This window comes from Astyanax mexicanus, chromosome 16, assembly GCF_023375975.1.
Source record: "Astyanax mexicanus isolate ESR-SI-001 chromosome 16, AstMex3_surface, whole genome shotgun sequence".
Classification (NCBI taxonomy): Eukaryota; Metazoa; Chordata; class Actinopteri; order Characiformes; family Acestrorhamphidae; genus Astyanax; species Astyanax mexicanus.
In genome coordinates this window covers 18503111-18523722 of record NC_064423.1, presented here as the reverse complement: position 1 = coordinate 18523722, position 20612 = coordinate 18503111, and the positions used below count along the sequence as shown (strand labels likewise).

Below are 20612 nucleotides of genomic sequence, written 5' to 3'. Positions count from 1 at the left end.
TAGTGTTGAACTCTGGATGGTGGATGCCCTGTGCAATTTTGGTTAGGGCCACAACAGACTCTAGAACGACTACTTTACTGTGCAATTATAATTTTCATGTTCAGATCTTAAGAGATTCTTCGTGAGGATAACATATTTGATATGTTAGCATGAGGTTAGGAGAGTCAGAGAAGAATAATTTATGAAGCTTGGAAATTTGATTCAGCTGACAGTTTTGCAGTTGGTGACATGCCTCAGGCCAAATTCTGAAACCTTGTCAAAAACAAAAAGAAGCAATGCTTTGTACTGATTATTTCAATTGTTTGATAAAAAAAAAAAGTTATTATGTATATTGTAAGATGGCCTGTGAGTGCGCCTTCCCACATCATCTTACTCACTCACACGTTCACTTACTATTCACTCACTCTATTCCTCCTCATTTCCCCCCTTTAACTCTCTCTCTCTTTCTCCCTCCCTCCCCAACTTTCTCTTTCCCTCCACAGCACAGATGGTTCTCATTAATAAAGAAAGCCAGCCTTTCACCCTTGTGCTTGAGAGAGAGAGAGAGAAAGAGTTTAAAGACTGATATCTCCAGTGAACAAGCATTAGCTGCTCGAATGCAGAACCAATTGGCAGATTGTTTTGCTCCTGTTAATTATGCTAAAATATTGCTAAACGAAGGGAACTAAGAAGGCCAGCACGGTGCACTGAAACTGTCGAAGATTGAGTGTTTAGATGAAGATGTTAGCAGATCTGAGTTCTGAAGAAAATGTATTTTAAATTCTTAAAAGCATAAAATCACATTAAAACGTTTTAAACAGCCTACTTAAAAGTTGTACTAAACAAGTCTATGAGGGCCTATACGACCTGACAACAGAAGGCATTGTATCCTTTTGTGGGTCAATATTAATATACCATGCCTTTTTTCCTTATTTCAAGATTTACTCTGGTTGAACGTATTATTACAAATAGAGAGGAATTTACCAAAGTACATTTGTATATTTTATACAGTTTTCTTTTATGGGGAGTTTGCTTTTTGACATGCTTAAGAAATCATGCAATGTTTAAAACATAAAGCTCTGGAAAAAAAATCAGTTTCTGAATCAGTTTCTCTGATTTTGGTATTTATAGGTATTTGTAAAATGATCATTGTTGTTTTATTCCATAAACTATGGACAATATTTCTCCCAAATTCCAAGTAATAATATTGTCATTTAGAGCATTTATTTACAGAAAATAAGAATTGGCTGAAATAACAAAAACGATGCAGAGCTTTCAGATCCTTAAATAATGCAAAGAAAACAAGTTCATATTCATAAAGTTTTAAAAGTTCAGAACTCAATATTTGGTGGAATAACCCTGGTTTTTAATAACAGTTTTCATGCATCTTGGCATGTTCTCCTCCACCAGTCTTAAACACTGCTTTTGTATAACTTAATGCCACTCCTGGTGCAAGAAGTCATCATTTATACGTGGTCTTTAATTTTTTTCCAGAACTGTATATGAAGAGTTTATTTGCAATTTTTTTTTCAACTCACCTTTATCTGTTTTTGCAAATTAACTTTTTTCTTAATTTTTCTTATTTCTTAGCAGTGTGAAACCTAGGGAGAACATTCTTGATCAGGGTTAGTGCTGGGGAGGACATCCTAGAACAGTTTGAATAGTGAGGAGGACATTCAAAAACTGCGAATAGTGAGTACATTCTAGAACAGTGTTAACAAAGGGGAGAACATTATAGAACAGTGTAAGCTCCCAGTATTCCCATTGTTCTAAGACATTCTACAACCATGTGAAAAATGAAGAAAATATTCTAGAAGGTGTGGATGAGGACTAGGTACTGTAGACTAGTGTGAATATCGGGGAGAATATTTTAGATCTTTGAATGGTGGGTTATCTTTCTAAGAGAGAAAAGAAGGGTGCAAAATACACATTTGTGCATTTTCTAGAAGCAGATAGTACTTTCCCCTTAAGCTCAGCTGCAGAGCAGCTTTACCTTCTGGGCCCCTGACAGGTCCGTCCACCATGACCTGTTTTTTGGGATGTAGATTCCAGCAGCTCAGTCTGTCTTTTAGGTTTACACATATTGTGCTGGTTAACAAGTCACTGTTCTAAATGACTGTACATTGTAGCTAAACAAAGTTTTTTTTTTTAATGAATTTATGTTTAAATATCATGTAAACTGTAGTTATAAACTGTGAAATCTAAAAAAAAGCTTATAAATCTTTTGTGATTAAACAAATTGTGTTAAATTCATTTATTTAAAGGAGATGTATTTAAAGGAAGGTGTAAACATTGTAAAAGACTAAACATTGGTAAAGTATTTTCCTATTTAGATATGACTTTTATGTTTTTTAGTTATTTATGAAGGTAAAAGAATAATTTCTTTTAAATTGAAATTCCTCTTATCCTAAACATAGTATAGGTTATTGTGAGAAATGTATAGTCTAAAATTTGCTTCTTCAGAATCTGGAACGAAGTTCCAAATAATAGCCTGTATCAAATAAAGATTTTTTCCTAAAGCTCCTACAGACATTTTAGTTTTTTTAATTGTTCTGGTTTCAAACAGGAGGCAACCACAACCAGCAGCGTCAAGAGAATATTCTAAAACAGTCTGGATGAGAAAATGAATATTTTAGAACAGTGTGAATACTGGTGTGGATATTTTAGAACATTGTGAATAGTGAGTAAAACATTATATAACACTGAACAGTGAGGAGAATACTCTAGAACAACGTGTATAGGCATATTCTTGAACAGTGCAGATGGGAAGGGAAATATTCTAGAACAGTGTGAATACTGGTGAGAATATTCTAGAACAAAGTGGATGGGAGGGGGACATTCTAGAACAGTGTGAATACTGGTGATAATATTCTAGAAAAGTGCGAATAGTAAGTAGAACATTCTAGAATCGTGTGAATTGTAAGAACATTCTATAACACTGAATAGTGAGGAGAATATACTAGAACAGTATGAATGGGAGGGATATATTCTAGAACAGTGAATGTGGAGGGGATATTCTAGAACAGTGTTAATACTGGTGAGGATATTCTAGAACAGTGGATGTGGAGTATGGAGGACCAAAACTGCCAAAATTAAAAATAAATAAATAAATAAAAACGGAAGTAAATCACTCAATAAAAGTAATATGGTGATAAAAATGCTAAAGAATAAATATAATTAATATAAAAATAAATATACAAAAAAATGTCGGGGTGAAGTTCAGTATTGGATCTGCTCAGAGAAGCAGCTGCTCTCCTCAAAGAAATGGATTATAGTCTGTATTACGATCTAAATTATCTTTATTATATAATCTCCCACGTTACCAAAGTAACCGCCAAATGGGCAAACCTGTACAATCGATATATGGTATCTGACATCGATCAACTAATAGGAATGCTGAGACACCGTGACATCATTGCTGGACAGCCCCTTCATTATCATATAAGGACAAGGAAAAACAGAAATAAATAAATTGGAAAATAAATGTATACAGAAATAAATACATTGAGAAATAAATAAATACAGAAATAAAAGAACGAAAAAAAATTAATGCAGAAATAAAAAGTTATGTAAATAAAAAACAAATTTAGAAAAAATGAACAATGTTAATTGAAAAACCCATAAATAACAATTTATTATGATATTTATTTTTATGTATATGTATTTATTTTGATATAAAATTTTGAATAATTCTTTACCATTTTAGTCACCATATTACTTTTATTGAGTGAATTACATACATTTTTTTTAATTTTTTTTATTTTGGCAGTTTTGGTCCTCCATAGTGGAGGGGATATTCTAGAACAGTGGGAATACTGGGGAGGATATTCTAGAACTTTGTTAATAGTGAGTAGAACATTCCAGTATACTGAATACTGGGGATAATAATCTAGGACAGTGACGATGGGAGGGAGGTATTCTAGAACCGTGGATATGGAGGGGATATTCTAGAAAAGTGGGAATACTGGGGATAATATTCTAGAACAGTGGATGTGGAGGGGATATTCTAGAACAGTGGGAATACTGGTGAGAATATTCTAGAACTTTGTTAATAGTGAGTAGACATTCCAGTATACTGAATACTGGTGAGAATATTCTAGAACAGTATGGATGGGGAGGAGATATTCTAGATGAGTAGAATAGTGAATAGGGTGCAGAACATTCTAGAACATTGTGAATAGTGAGAAAGAAAGAAATAAGGGTGGAGTTCATTATAAAATCACTGTGATTTCTGCTGAGGCTAGGAGCAGATAGCACAGAATTGTGTTTATAATCTTAAACAGCAGGCATTCAGCAGTGTCTTATTTATACTAGGTGTGTCACGATTCTATGAATCCTCGATTCGATTTTATTTCTGAGTTTAGGGTCACGATCTCGATTTTCTTTTTTTAAAGCAGAGAGGCCTATGCCAGTTTTAGATTAATCTATGGTCAGTTATTGGTTTGATTGATCAAATTTACAATTTCTTATTGTAAAAGGTGGGCTTGATAAGTGATCTGTAACACACAACTGTGCTACGCCATTTGCGTAGCATGCGCGTGCTTGCAGAGGGAGGGATCGTTGATCATCTTTTTGACTTCGAGGCTCAAGACCATGACATAATTTTGATCGACTTGTAGACTTCAGTCTACAAGTAAAGAAAATGCACTATTTCAGTTTATTTATATCGTGTTTCTAAATTATTTTAGTAGTTAATCCTCTGCTAATCTCACTGTTACATTAAGACTGAGAGAGAGGGAATGGTTGGGTGTTGGGCTGTTTTTTGTAAAGCAGGGTATTACTATGGCCGTCGATGTAGCGTATGTGCTGGCACTCAGCAGGTCCGGGCGTCACAGCCACGAGATTGCTGGTGGTAATTTGTTAAGAGTGAGCCATGATAGCAGCCCTGCTTTATCTTGTTAGGCGCCGCCTGGGGTGCAATCTCGGGTGCAAGGCAGCCGGAGAACAGGAGCCCCACACTGGGACATTGATGGGGCCTCAGCTGTTGGGCTTTTGATTGCGGAAAGGTCAAGCTGAGCTTTGTTATCTCACGAGGGGACAGTGGAGTGGCAGTGCGAGAGAGCTCTACAGGAGCACTGGCACTGCCGTCCAAAAACGAGAGAGGGTGAAGGAGAAGGCAGGAATACCAATCAGTTCATATCTGATCTTCTAAACGCTCCGACACTTGTTGAGGTGGAGTGGCACTTCACTACGGGCTCCGAGAGCGGTTTTGTTTTCGCGTTTCTCAGAGTAGCCTCTCACTTTCCTCTCCTCATAATAAACCAACCACATCTGCTCAATGGACTTGCTGGCTTGGTGTCAATGGACTTGACTATGAGGGCAGATGAAGGCAGGGCAAGTTACTAACTGTGGCCATGAATCATCTAATATAAGGAATTAATTAGAAAGTAAGCTGTGAAGGCTTTAATTATAGTCTCTCTATTATTATGTAGTCAAGAAGGTATAATTCCAAAAATATATAGATCTATATCTATTAATTGATTTGTAACTAATTGATTAAAATAAGTTAACTATACACATTGTCATACCAGCATTGGTGGAGTAGCAGTATTAAAATTGATCATGAACTGTTATCTCAATGGACTTGGGCTTGGGAACGTCCGCACCTCTATAAGTTGAGAGGTGTAATTTTGTGAGATGAGTCTGAACACTGGCCAGTACCGTATTTGAGTAATTCCTATTAGTGGGTGGCAGTTGAATGGGATGTTTCATTAGTCTCTCATACAGATCTGAAAAAAATTGTGAAAAAGAGACCACTTTATTTCTAAATCAGTTTCTCTGATTTTGCTACTTAAAGATATATGTTTGAGTAAAATGAACGTCAATGTTTTATTCTATGAACTACGAACAACAAATTCCAAATAAAAATATTGTCATTTAGAGCATTTATTTGCAGAAAATGCAAAATGATTGAAAGAACAAAAAAAGATGCAGAGCTTTCACACTTCAAATAATATAAAGAAAACAAGTTCATATTTATAAAGTTTAAGTTGAGTTCAGAAATCAATATTAGGTGGAATAACCCTGGTTTTTAATCACAGTTTTCATGCAACTTTGCATGTTTTCCTCCACCAGTCTTACACATTGCTTTTGGATAACTTCATGCCACTTGGTTTGATGGCTTGTGATCATCCATCTTCCTCTTGATTATATTCCAGGGGATTTCAAATATATATATTTTTTAAATCATAATTTTTAAGTGGTCTCATTTTTTTTTTCCAGAGTTGAATATTTGTAGTCTAGCTTACTGTGTATAAGGATGTGTGTGGTATGTGTGTTTCTGGATTTTTGGTGATTTTGATTGAGAACCTCAGAGATCCTTATTAGTTTGTTAATGTTTGGTATAGATAGTAGATAGGCCTATTCTAACTTGCGTAAAAAGAGGCATACTACATCCTATAGGTTCTATGTATGAATAAGCTTTAGCTTGATGCTTTAACCCACTCCCCTTGGTTGAATTTTAAAAAGAACACAACAAACAATCCACAAAACCACTGAGTTAAATGTAGAACAGTTTACCTAATATATAAAAAACAGGTTATTACAGATTTCTTGTTTCAAAAATTTACCAAAAGGGAGCTTAACAGAAAGGGGTCAAAAACTGTTTGGTTTTACAGCTCCATCTTTCCTTGTCATGCACACAAAACTAACACTCTCTCCTTCCTCTCCTGTTTCTCTTTTGAAATCTTGGCTCCTCCCACAGCTTCTTTTTCATGTGAGAGTCTAATTAACAACTTCAAGCAACGGCAACCATTCTATTCTATGCATCTAGCTTTGAACAACATACAGCTCTAACATACAACACTAAACCACTAAAAAAAAAAAAAAGTTTCTTTGATTTTACCAAATTGAAAACCTCTGAAATATAATCAAGAGGATGGATGATCACACCCCATCTAACCAAGCTGAACTGCTTGAATGTTTGCAGCAGGAGTGGGATAAAGTTATCCAAAAGCAGTGTGTAAGACTGGTGATGGAAAACATGCCAAGAAGCATGAGAACTGTAATTAAAAACCAGTGTTATTCCCCCAAATATTGATTTTTTTTACTACAACTTTATGAATATAAACTTGTTTTCTTCTTGCATTATTTGTTGTCTGATAGCTCTGCATATTTCTTTGTTATTTCAGCCATTTCTCAATTTATGCAAATAAATGTTCTAAATGACAATATTTTCTTTAAGATTTTGGGAGAAATGTTGTCCGTAGTTTATAGAATAAAACAACAATGTTCATTTTTCTCAAACATATACCTATAAATAGCAAAATCAGATAAACTGATTCAGAAACTGAAGTGGCCTCTTAATTTTTTCCTCAGCTATAGATAAATTATCTATGTTAAATACTTAAACTGTAACTATTAACAGAGGATCCTTTAAATCGTTCAAATAAAATTAATTGTAATTTATTATACAATTACTTTCTAAATTAAATTCTTTTCAATAATCTAAAAAACAGATATACATTATATCCATTAAAAACTTTAGGCTCCTACACATCCTCCTTAAGTTTTAACATTTTGGCATATCAGTGTAGGGGTGAACAGAAAGTAAACAAAAAAAATAAATTTGGGTGAAGAAAATTTGGCCAATTTGTGAAAGCAAAAAGCAATTCTGAGGGAGCAACAAATCTGTAAGACCCGAAAGTTATTTCAGACCAACACCTTTTAAACTTTTCTGTCTTTTCTTTAGTCCCACTTCTACAGGAGGACAGAAAATACCCACAATTGTAGGAAAGGAAAATCCAAATACACTTTTGCAATTACTCTATCATTCCAATATCAGACTCCCCAGCCTGGTGGTTACCATCTCTGCATGGAACACAAACAGCATTCAGAGCTATCAGCCCCCATTTTCAGATCCCCTCTCTCTGTTATCATTCAGGATAAAGGCTGTCCACAGGCACCCACATTTCCTGCCCACTGGACAACCAAACACCAGAGAGAGAGAGGGAGAGAGTGTGTGCAGCATGTGTGTAAATGTCCGTGCGCCTGTGTTTAGCCTCACATGTGTCCGTCAACTGTTCGCGTTCAGAGACAGAGAGAGAAGCTGCTTCTTTCAAGTTCAGTATCAGAAGCTGGGAGTTTTTCCAGTATAGTTGCTGCCACTTTTAGATCTCATTAATAAGACATGGTCAGAAATGGGCAGCAGTGTTTTTCAAGTCCGGAATCAAAGCAGGAGCTTTCATGGAAGCTTTTATTTGGGGGGGGGAAAGCGAGGTATGAATTGATACGGCTTAGATTAACTCCCTTGAGAAAGGCTGTGGATGTCGTGCGCCTCGGACTGAAGGTGTCTCCTTTGATTAAAATGCGTCTTATCCTCCTGACTGACGGGTTCTGCCTAAAATCTTCATTCAAATATTAGAATATTAAAGCTGTTTAATTGGATCGTCAATTGACTGACCAGTGATGGTCATTTATCAAATACTGCTTAAAAAAAAAAAAAAAACTGGGATTAAATTACTGATACTTATTAATCCGCAATATCATAGAGGTCAGAACCAAACCTTGCTTCAGTCTTTACTTTTTGCCTTTACTTTCAAGTAAACTGCTTCAAAAGAATTATTTTACGATTTTTACCGCCTTAAAAATTTGGCTCTATATTTTATAAAAAGTTACCCCTTTGGAGATTTTTGAAGATTTATTTCATACATAATTAGTTATTTTTAATAATAGTGCTCATGCATTTGACAAAAATAAACTTTTTAATATACTGTAACATTGCTAGTTATTAAAAAATACTATTCTTTTCCAATTTCTGAAATCCCTATGTGAAAATTAAGCAGTAAAACATGAAACGTATGTTTACATATTTAGCCTACAGCAGATTAGCTCCATACATTCACACTATGTTATAAGTTATAAGGAGTGTTTTAACTCTGGCTGCTTTTTAAAATGAGGCTTAAAACACAGCAGGAAAAGTCAGAGTAGCAGTCAATCACAGTCATATGCAAAAGTAGACATCCCAGATCTCATTACATGTTTGTCTTGATTTTAAAAGTGAACACAACCCACTTTTTAAGAAATGTATTCTGTAGTAATCCTGTAGTTCTGCATAATCAAGCCAAATTAACATCACATTATTTGTGTTGGAACCTTTATCCAAGCAACATTCATCCATCCATCCATCCATCCATCCATCCATCTTCTTACCTTTTTCTTCCAGGTCAGGGTAGGTTTAGAGTCACTGTGTGCAAGACAGGAATACACCCCAGACAGGTCACCAGTCCAATTCAGGGTTACTTACACACATGCATGAACTTATGGGGAACTTACCTACCATGTATTTTTGGTATGAAACATGCACAGACACGGAAAAAACACACCAAAGTCCTCACAGACTAAAAACTGAAAAAAATGAACTTCAAGTATAATCCCTGGACCCTGAAAATATGGGCAAACACAATATACCTGTGGTGCTGCCACACCTGAAAATGCAGTAAGTAGAGAGTTGGTTGACTGTGGGTAGTTGTTTTTTTTATATATAAATCAAATATACAACTCTGGAAAAAAATGAGACCACTTAAAAATTATGGTTTTTAATTTTTTTTTACTTGAAATCCTCTGGAATGTAATGAAGAGGAAGATAGTTGATCACAAGCCATCAAACCAAGCTGAACTGCTTGAATTTTTGCACCAGAAGTGACAAAGTTATCCAAAAGCAGTGTGTAAGACTGGCGGAAGTGAATATGCCAAGATGTATGAAAACTGTAATTAAAAACCAGGGTTATTCCATCAAATATTGATTTCTAAACTCTTAAAACTTTATAAATATGAATTTGTTTTCTTTGCATTATTTGAGCTTTAAAAGCTCTGCATCTTTTTTTGCTATTTGAGCAATTTTTCATTTTCTGCAAATAAATGCTCTGAATATCTATATTTTTATTTGGAATTTGCGAGAACAATGTTAATTTAACTCAAAAATATACCTATAAATAGCAAAATCAGAGAAATTGATTCAGAAACTGAAGTGATTTCCATTTTTTTCAGAGCTGTATGTGTAATCTTTAACCTTCAGGTTCTTCACCTGTTGTGTGGAGCTTGCTCACTTTTGCAGTATGTAAGTTGTTTGATTGTTTCTGGTTAATACAGTATCACTACTAATACATTTTAAAAGGATTTAGACTGAGGAAAACAGCAAGTGATCTATAGCACTGTACTACCTTGTTTAGCTATTAATCATACTGCAGAAACTATTGTGAACTGTTGTTGATATTTCTTATATTGTGGGGTTCCACAGGGTTTTACTGTAGGGTCAGTGAATCTGATGTTAATAATTATAAAACTGTAGTTCTCAGAGTCAAGGCTTGAAATGTAGGCGTATATACACTAAACACAAACAAATGTAATGTTATGAAAATTACAGGTGGAAACTTCATAGATTTCAATTTAATATTTTATTGCAAGCAGATTTTTTTTCTTGAGGTCATCTAGTTAGTGTACCACCAGTGGTACATGCACCACAGTTTGAAAACTACTGAATCAAATTACTGTTTAAATGTGATTTTCAATATGGCATATTCAGGAATATATATTTACATGTCGAACTCAGAGGAGCTCAGTAGATAAACATATGTGCTTCTGGATCAGTGATTTCAGATTTAGCTTTTTTACCTTTCACTAACTGAAATATAGAGGTTACTTTTGCATAACGTTTAATATAAAAAAAAGCTGCTGGTAATGCTGCTTACTATATTACAAAATATTAGTTTCATACAAGCTTTATTGTGCTTGCATGGTTTTGACTCACTTGAAAATAAATGTAAAATATACAATAGTATTTTATCGCTCTACAAATAAAACATGAATAAATGGCTTTTTTTTGTTTCTGTGTAAGAACTAAAAATCATACTTAAATACACAATAATTAAATAATAGGAATAAAGATTGGCAATGAACTGCTACCGTATTTTTCGGACTATAAGGCGCACCGTATTATAAGACGCACTATCAAAGAACGCCTATTTTCTGCTATTTTTCCATACATAGGGCGCATCGCATTATAAGGCGCGTTAAGTGACACTAGAAAGGGTGCCTATATCAAAGTGAACAGGGGTGGCGCCATGTTTCCCTTCCCCCACCGGGGGTGGTCGCTTGCCGGTGGAGTGTCTCAGTATACAAATCTAGCTCTTTCAAAGTCAAACGAGTGCTGGATATTAATCTACACAGATTCCTCTCCTGAAAACTGTTTATTTGGGTGAGTAACGTGCTTCAGTTTATTTACAGTAAGCTTAGATTTCCAGATGTCCACTAAGGCTTGCTGCACCAGCGTTAGCATAGCTATCCGCTAGCACGCTAGCTAGTCACCTAAACTAGTAAAGTTAACCCAAACTTAAACGACAGCGTTACACTGAGTAATCCTGCGTGTTCTGGTAAGACAGTGAGATATTAGCTAGCGATTCGTCCCCCGTAGCTTGTTTTAACACTGTAAACAAGCAGATTACAGGCTGATAAAACTCACCTCTGAGAGAGTTAGCGCTTAGCATCTAGCTAATGCTAGCCAGGCAAAGCAGCACAGACTTACAGGCCGATAACTCACCTCTGAACGGTGAACGCTTAGCGATTAGCATCTAACTCTAATAATACTGCTCCAGCAGTATTAAAAGTGCTAAATTTAGAAAATACTGATCTCTGAACAGTGAAAAAGCTAGCTAGCTAAGCGGTTAGCATCTAGCTAATGTTATTGCTGCTCCAGCCTCGGAGCGGCACGGCTCTGCACGGAGTGTGTGTTTACTGCTCCTTACACCTGACGGGTAAAATTTAGATAATACTGATCTCTGAACAGTGAATAAGCTAGCTAATGCTATTTGCTGCTCCAGCCTCGGAGCTGCACAGCTCTGGACTCTGTATAGCACTGAAACTCTGTATAACGCTGCACGGAGTGTGTGTTTACTGCTCCTTACAACCTGACGAGTAAAATTTAGATAATACTGATCTCAGTGAATAAGCTAGCTAGCTTAGCGGTTAGCATCTAGCTAATGCTATTGCTGCTCAGCCTCGGAGCTGCACGGCTCTGGACTCTGTATAGCACTGAAACTCTCTATAACGCTGCACGGAGTGTGTGTTTACTGCTCCTTACAACCTGACGAGTAAAATCCATACAAAAGGCGCACCGTATTATAAGACGCACTGTCAATTTTTGTGAAAATTAAAAGTTTTTAAGTGCGCCTTATAGTCCGAAAAATACGGTACTTAAAATCTTTATAAATAAAGTTTGAAATAATGTGGGATATCAGTCCTTAAAGACATACTGTAAACTCTAGACCCATGGTGTAGTGTAACTATTCATGTCACGATAATTACATTAACAACTTATCATACAAAAAATCGACATGACCTCAATAATATTTGATAACTGTGATGTGTTAATTTGTATGTCTGTTCACGAATGAGTGAACGTTTTTTTTGCCAGTCATGCAATAGCAGACCAAAACTTCAATGTAAAGAAAAAGTAAATATTTCCCAGTATATGTTTAATTCAGATTTTTTACAGACAATGTAAAAGGGAATAATTGCTTTGTTATGCTATTCTATTATTATGTCAGTGGCACTTAAACGGTCTAAAAAATGAGTCATTTATTGAAATAATTTCTGGGACGATATTGTCCACAAAATGTTATCTTGACTGGCCTTGGTATAACCTCCACTCACTGAAATGTAAAGCAGTCATGGGATGAATAACTCAGATTTGTTTTATAGAAAAGAACAGATTCTGCGATACACAAAAAAAGCTTTATTTTCATTTTTTCCTGTAGCTTTCCTCTTCCGAAACATTGGAACATTGAACAGGAACGCAAATAGTTTTCTCCACATGATTACCAAATAAAAATGATCTGATAAGAACACCATGAAAGGTTTTTGTACTGGAAATGAGGAGGAAAAATCATTACAGGACTACAAGTACCAGAATGTGATACAAGCAGGAAACAACAACAATAGCAAACATCTTGACTTCTCTAGACTTGTTCAACTGCAGAACTCGTACCATCATTGCTCTAGTAAATTGAGGGTCTACATTATAATTTCATATCACATATGAATAATGTCCACTGCTTTTTTTATTTATTTTTTTTTGAAAATTAAAGTAAAAAATAACATGGAATAAAGTAAAATATAAAAGTTCCAACTAACAAAAAGACGTCATTCATTTTTCAATCTTTCCGATTTTTGACGTCGGCTCTCCCCGAAATCATTTTTTTTTTAATAACATTTTTTTTGTACAGTCACAATAATTCAACCACACGCATAATCCCGCCTTTTATTTTTTCTCTTCTTCTTGTTTTCCATAATGAAAGCGTCCATTGAAGCGATAGTGCTACTTGAATTCGTAACCCCATAACCCCCCACACAATTAGAGTTTTGAGGCATCCGCTTGCGCTCTTTTCTCTCTCATAGTGGAGTCGTTTCAAAGCGACAAAATAATAAAAATAAAAAGCCTTGGTCATCCAGTTTCACAGTGACCAGCTTGTTCGGAGTCCAGTGGCCTTTGCTCTCCAGGCCTGTTGCTCACATCTTTAGCAAAATTAAAAGAAAAAAAAAAATAATAATTTCTGTGGGGTGGGCTGGGAGTGGGGGGCTTAGTGCAGTTGTAGGAGATCTATGTGGAGCTGCTTGTCACATAGAAAAAACACCACATTTAAGAAATGGACAGAAAAAGAGACTAATAGAAAGAGAAAGCGAGAGATCTAGAGAAAGAGAGAAAGGTCTTGAGACGAGAGAAAAGACCTGAAATACACAAAATACACACTTCACCAAACACAGCATGCCCCCCTTCCACTTGGCACTGTAGCTTTGTGACAGACAGATTCGTTTGCAGATTGAGCACCAGTGAAAAAAGGCCATTTGTAACTTTTTTTTTTTTTTTTGAATCTACTCAACATTCTTTTTCTTTTTATTTGTATGACAAAAAAATTGTAATAAAAAAATTCTACACTTTCGTTTCATGACGCATTTCCCCTCCCGTGCCGGCAAAGCCCTGTTGGCTGCGTGTGATCTTGAACCAAAGCCAAAGCTTTCCGCTCCCCTTCCCTATATAAAAGTTAAACTAGTGTCTTTGGCAGATTCACAGAAAAAGAGTATTTTCTACTCTGAAAGACTAATGGATTTTTTTTATTTTTCCAGAAATGGCGTCGGGGATTTCTTAGTGAAAGGCAGAAAAAATGCTTACCTTGCAAAAACACACATTCTCTCACACTACTTTAAAAACGAAAACAGAAAAAAATAAAAACAAACAGTTTGTCTTGAGAAAAAAGTAAATGTGAACATGTACCAAACTACAGAATGAACAGCAGCGGTTCAGACAGCTGGCGTGTATTCAGAACACACTGATAGAAGAGCTCAGAGACGTGTGAAACAAGCAGAAATCACTCTGAAATCTCAGAGGAGGATGATAGGGGTTAAACACATCGGTGCATGATGGGAAAGCAAAGGGTTGCAATATCGTCTTTTCTCGTAGGCTGACCCTTATGATGAAGTGTGTTCTGTGGAGGTGGAGATGGGAGTTCAGTGGTGATGGTGGTCAGACGGTGTAGAGATGGACTTGGTGGTGTGGTGGTAATAGCTGTAGGTGGCTAGCTGGCGCTGTATTGGGGGGGGGGGGGGGGGGTTGGGGGTCCTGCGGCGGTGAGCTTCAGGCTAGGCTGGGTTTGGAGCTGCGCTGGGTGGGCTGCTGTGCTAGGAGGGGCTGAGCATCAGCAGGAGCATAACCAGGAGCAGAGAGACACAGGGGGCCAGCGAACGGCCGTCGTTGGTGTCGTCCGTCAGAAACGGCTCTGGAGACTCGTACACAGAGTCGTCTAAAGAGAGAGGGAGAGAGAGATGCACAAAATATTAATCAGCGTTATGATTGCTATTATTATTATTTTAATTAAATTCAATTTATGTGAACATCTGTACGTCTAAAAAATGTTCTTTTATAAAACAACAGTTCTTTACAGCATGGGTTGTCAAACGTTGTGCAGTCAGGGACCCCTTCTTGTTTACCCAGCAAGCCAAACACAAAACAGCAACCCCAAACCAGCAACCTGAGATACTATAGGAACTGCTTAGCAATTTCAAGGCAACAACTTGCATCAAAAGAAGTGTGTTAGTTAAGAGAAACTTGCTACACAGAATTCACATCCTAAAAACCCATTTTATAACCCTGCTATTGAGATACAAGTAATCAGGTATCATTATATCAGGGACGTAACACAACTTTAAATAGTTTCTGGACAAATATATTCTTTTTTTTTTTTTTTTTTATACAGTGACTGGCAGTGAATGCATATTTGGTAGCTGAAAATATAAAATCATTAAAATACGGAATAATTATCAAAATTGTACTTTAGGTCATATTGCAGCATTTCCTCTATAAAATCCTAAAATACTACAGTCAGGATGCAATAAAATGCATCATCTGTCTAATGCTGACAAACTTTTAGCATTTTGATTCCAATATCAACACTCATCCCCTGACTTCAGCATTCCTTTCATTTCTTTGGAAAGTTACAATTATAGTTCAAGCCAAAAAAACTCCCGTCTGGATCACTAAAGCCATCTGAGACCGAGAGGTGAATCAACAGAGTATGAGAGAGTGCAGCTGCAGAATATCAACTTTTTTCTTTTTAAATAGAACACTCCTGGTTGAAAGGCAGACTCAGTAAAATGACAGTGCACTGACTGAATGCTCTTGTCTTGGCTGACCTAGATTAAGTTGAAAAGAGGGCTGCAGCATTCGCGCTGTCACTCTCGCAATGCAGATAGCATCAAAGAGCATCTAAGGTACTGTACATGCTGGTGACACTTGTCAGGGGCAAGTTTTTAGATGGATTCTTGTGACACAGATACCATCAAACACATCCCCCTAAACGCTGGGCACAGGGACTAAAATCTTAAAACGCACAACACAATGTACACGCATTCCACTGTCACCCTCACAACAAACCTGCTCCCAGAGGAGAAGCATAAAGAGAACTGAGCCCAACTGCGCTTAAATATGCAAATATAACCTAAATAAAATGCATCTACATTTAAACGTTTTTAATGTAACTGTTAAAATATTTAACATTTTACTGTGACATACATGATGTTTATAAATCGATATATGTACTTTTCAAACTTCGTAAAAATGATTTACTACATTTAAACATTACATCTGTTATTTTATATGTATTTTTTACTTTGATATACTTGTGAGCTGCTATCAGTAAGTATATTAAGTTACTTTTTGCCTTTTAATACTTTGTTTAAATGTAAATATTGTTTACTTTCATAATATTTAATTTCAATTTTTTATTTTAATTATACGTAAGTAAAAGTAGTGTCTACATTTATACATTTTAAACTTGATACTAAATTGTAGATTTTTATTAGTTTGATAAACTTTAGGGAAAGTAAAAAAAAAATACATTTAAAAATGTAAATGTTAACATAGCTAAATAATTAAAATAATTACCTTTTATTTTGATATTTATTTATTTTAATAAACTTAATAAAAGAAAGTAAAAAGTTTATTTACTCTACTTTCTTTTTACTAAATGTGTATGTATGTATGTGTGTGTGTATATATATATATATATTACATCATATAATAAATTCAAAGTAAAATATAAAAACTTGCGACAGTCTTAGTAATTGTTTCTCTGCATCACCTAAATTAACGTAAAGCAATTCAGATGTTTGGGAAAAAATCATTACATGTAAAATTCATCGAGGGGGTTCTGAGATGATAACTGTGTGGTAAACTGAATACATCTGCACATATAATAATCCTAAAGTTTAAAGTTTTAGTTATTAAAGTTTAAACCTTGTTTGAACTTTTAAAATAAGTTTGGAGGCTATATCACTTATATTATTCACTGCAATAAATACATAAATTAATTTATACAGTAAAGTAGAATATATACCAAATACTGCTACATTTACTGTGAGAATAGATTGTGAAATGTATTTTCAGTGTATGTGTGCAGGACTGGGGCTAGCAGTCTGAAATAAGATTAGGGCCGTGCTCTGGCAGAGCGCGTGAAAATAAACCGGGGCATAGCAGAGCACAAGGAATTATGGTAATGGTCAGAGCTGAGCTGGCGGGCAGGCCAGACGGGTCGCTTTGTATAAGAAAGAGCCTTGGTGACAGGCAGCCATTCTTCTAACGCTTCCTCTCTAACATATGAATACGGCATTTCACAAGGACCCGCCCTCTGAGGAAACACAATTCCAGCCTGTGTGCCAAACTCACACACACACCTCCCTCAGACAAACACTGAATGAAGCATGAACTCGCCAACTGCTGCCGGCCAATGGGGCGCCAACACTTACACTACAAACAGTACTGTTATCTGCTCACGATTCATTGCAGCATTGACGACAATCTGATAAGAAGTGATGTGATGAAGTAAAAGTAATTTTTAGTATTTAGGCTGTTATTGGCTTCTGCCTAGAACATCAGAAGCTACAAATTATTTAAAAATCCCACTTATTTATTTTTTTTGTGTCACGTTTTGTAATAAAATTGCTTTTGCACCAGTCAATGCTCAGCAGAGAGCTTTACTACATTATCTATAAAACAGAGTCAGATAGTGTAAATATTGCAGCAGCTACAGCTTAAATCAATGTCTAACTTGAAGAAAACACCCACTTTATTAGGAACACGATACTAATACTGGTAGGGGATTATTTTTGCTCTCAAAACTGCTTCAATTCTTCATGGCATGGATTCTACAAGATGTCAAACACTCCTTTGAGATTGTGGTCCGTGTTGACATGATTGCATCACGCAGTTCCTGCAGATTTTCAAATACACTGTCATGCTTCATATTTCCCATTCTGCTACATCCCAAAGGTGTTCTATTGGATTCAGATCTGTTGACTGGGGAGACCACCGAAGAGCACTGAACTCATTGTTCTCATCTTCATAAAAACAATTTGAGGTGACTTTTTGGGCAATATCCTACTGGAAGAAGCTATTTGAAGAAAATTGTGGTTATGAAGGGATGCACATGTTAAACAATAACGTGGTTGTGGCACTCAAGCTTGATGATTGGTCATTATTGATTGATTGGTATTATTGAGCCCAAAGTATGCAGAGAAAACATTCCCCACATCGTTACATCACCTCCACTATTTTGGACTGGCAAGACAGGTTGGGTTTTAATGGATTCAAGCGGTTGGTGCTAAACTCTGGACTTATGTAGTGAAACATAATGGTGCACAGATTTTATGTTTATTAAAACACAAAGTACTTTTAAAGTACTTTGAGGTAGCTTTGAGGAGCTTGCATCCACAGAAACGTTGTTCACCGGACGTTTTGTTGTTTTTGTTTTCTATTATACTATTCTTACAAATAAACTCTAAAGACTGTTGTGCTGAAAATCTCAACAGAAGATCAGCAGTTCTAAAAATACTCAAATGAGCCCATCTGGCACCCGCAATCATACCACGCTCAAAATTACTCATGACTATTTTCCTTCCATTCTGATGGTTGAGGTGAACATAACATGAAGCAGCTGGCCTGTATCTGCATGATTTTATGCACTGCACATCTTCCACAAAAAATGTTCATGATTGTCTGATTGGATGTTTACATTAACAAATAAATGAAGGAGTTTAAAGGCTGTTTTATCATTAAAAGTCTTTTTCAAACAATGTCAATTTCACTGCCCACATACTTACATACGTTCTTTACTTTTTTAACGGAAGTAAGCAATACATCCACTAGAGGGCAGCTCAGAGTGAAAAGTTCCGGCAACAACAAATTCCAATGCTTATTACTATCTTACATGTCTTTAGATTTTAACACCTTGCGCCTGTACTGTTCCAATAGAAAGGGAGATTACGAATATCTCTGCTGATTGGCGAGGTGGTATGGAAGTGAGGTGTGTTCAGGTCAATTTCTGGCATATTACTATCTTGGCAACGAAAAAAAACAGGTGCACAACCCTCTGAACAGAACTCTCAACAGTCAGGCGTTCATTTCTATTTTGGCAACGCAGGCGAGCCATGCAAGCTCAACGTATGGACACCCATATCCCTTACACACACCCAAGGATGCGTAGCAGTGCACAGACCCAAAATTTCCATCAACAGAATACAAAATAAAATTACATTGCTGGCAAGTGCTTTTCCTGTCGTTACGATAGCAAAGACATACTAATAAGTCCTAAATCAAGCGCCATGATGTGCGGTTGACAGCTTATCTATAGATCACTAAAATAGGGCCTATAGTGTGAATATTGGTGTAAACTGAGTTGTTGTTTTTCAATTTTTCAAGGTTTTCGCAAGTAATGCGCCATTCCATTCTTATCTATATGCTTTTCACAGACAATAGACTCTTTATATCAGAGTGAACAGTTTACATATTAAGTGTTGAGCATAAATGAGCTTTAAGAGGTTGCCCTGCAGTAAATCTCACCAGTATCTAAAAACTGAAAAAACTGATGACACAAAGAGGAGACACAGCCTGCTGCTAATACAAGCTGTGTATTAGCTCTGTAATATTAAATAAGCACTCATTCCTCTTTAATTAAGACATTTATAAAGACTCTCAAACTTGTTAAATGACACTGTTTTGAAGGGCACTGTATTTTACATTTTGTATTCCCATTAACAAACAAGGAGTGTGTGTGTGTGTGTGTATGGGGGAGCTCATCATTTCACATTTGCATGTAATTGTCTTAACTGCTCACTGGAACTGATGATCTGAGAGCTAGGCTGTTTGCTAACAATTACATCAGGGCTAATGGGCTGATTCTCTTCCAAATTTATAACATGCTCTGAAAAGGCACGACTCGGGGGAAATGCCTCTCTTTCGAATGACGTTACAGCAAATATTGGCAAACTCCACTTAACGCTCTGCAGCACCTAATGGAATTCCTCCCGGCCTTGTGCAAATACCTGTAGCGCTAATGCTAACTCCCATGTCAACTGTCTCATTTCAGTCACTAAAACTAGGCCTGATCCCGGCTGCTTTCTCTGCCCTAAGCTCTTGTTGACATTTGCCAGGTTCTGAACGGCTAAAGGCTGAAGGCCCTTGTTTACTGGAAACTGGCTTAGCGTGCACATTTTTCAAATGTTGACACATAGCAGTCCATGCCAGACTCAACGAGGTAAGCTAGCGTGGCCTAGCTAAAGAGAGAGCCTAGCTAAAGCTTAGGGTTAAACAAACCTAGTGCTTTTTTTTGTTTAAAATGCAAGCTGTGCTGGAAGATGGACGAGTAGTCGTCTGGCTGGAAGGCCCAGTGTGCCCCTCAGAGATGATTAGCAGCAGGTCAGATGTTTTTGTTGGATTGTTATCTGGCTCTTGTCAGATGAATAACTTCCTACACAACGTGCCCTAAGGGGGCCACCATTATCTCTCCAGGGTCACGACTGTGGCTCTGAGAGGTCAGGTTATAAACCATCAAGTCACGAGTGGAGGTCTGGATGGAAATTCTGTGCTGTTTGTGCACAGCCTGAGAACATGGCTCGACATTATAAATCAGCGTTAGCCTGTGGATTTCCTCTATCAGAGAGGATAATACAGGTGCTCCTGTTTTAAAACACTTGTAGGAAATCTGTGGGATCTCATGCTGGGTTAAGACATGAAGATCCAGACACAGGACGGTGAAATTCCTGGTACCACTGTGTTCACATCACCGGACCTGAATCATAAATAACAGCAA

At 36.5% G+C, this 20612-nt stretch overlaps 1 protein-coding gene and 1 long non-coding RNA gene across 3 annotated transcripts in view; one reads left to right on the top strand and one right to left on the bottom strand.

Moving 5' to 3' along the window:
• LOC111192509 (uncharacterized) overlaps nucleotides 1-20612 on the top strand; it is a 31912-nt gene that overhangs the window by 3502 nt on the left and 7798 nt on the right. The gene's annotated exons all lie outside the window — the stretch shown is intronic.
• The window catches only part of LOC103036428 (ephrin-A2), a 147177-nt gene continuing 139251 nt past the window's right edge, over nucleotides 12687-20612 (bottom strand). Inside the window, exon 4 of the mRNA XM_007240195.4 lies at nucleotides 12687-14771. Within this exon, the coding sequence (XP_007240257.1) occupies nucleotides 14650-14771 (122 nt within the window). The 3' untranslated portion in view covers nucleotides 12687-14649. The remainder of the gene's footprint in view (nucleotides 14772-20612) is intronic.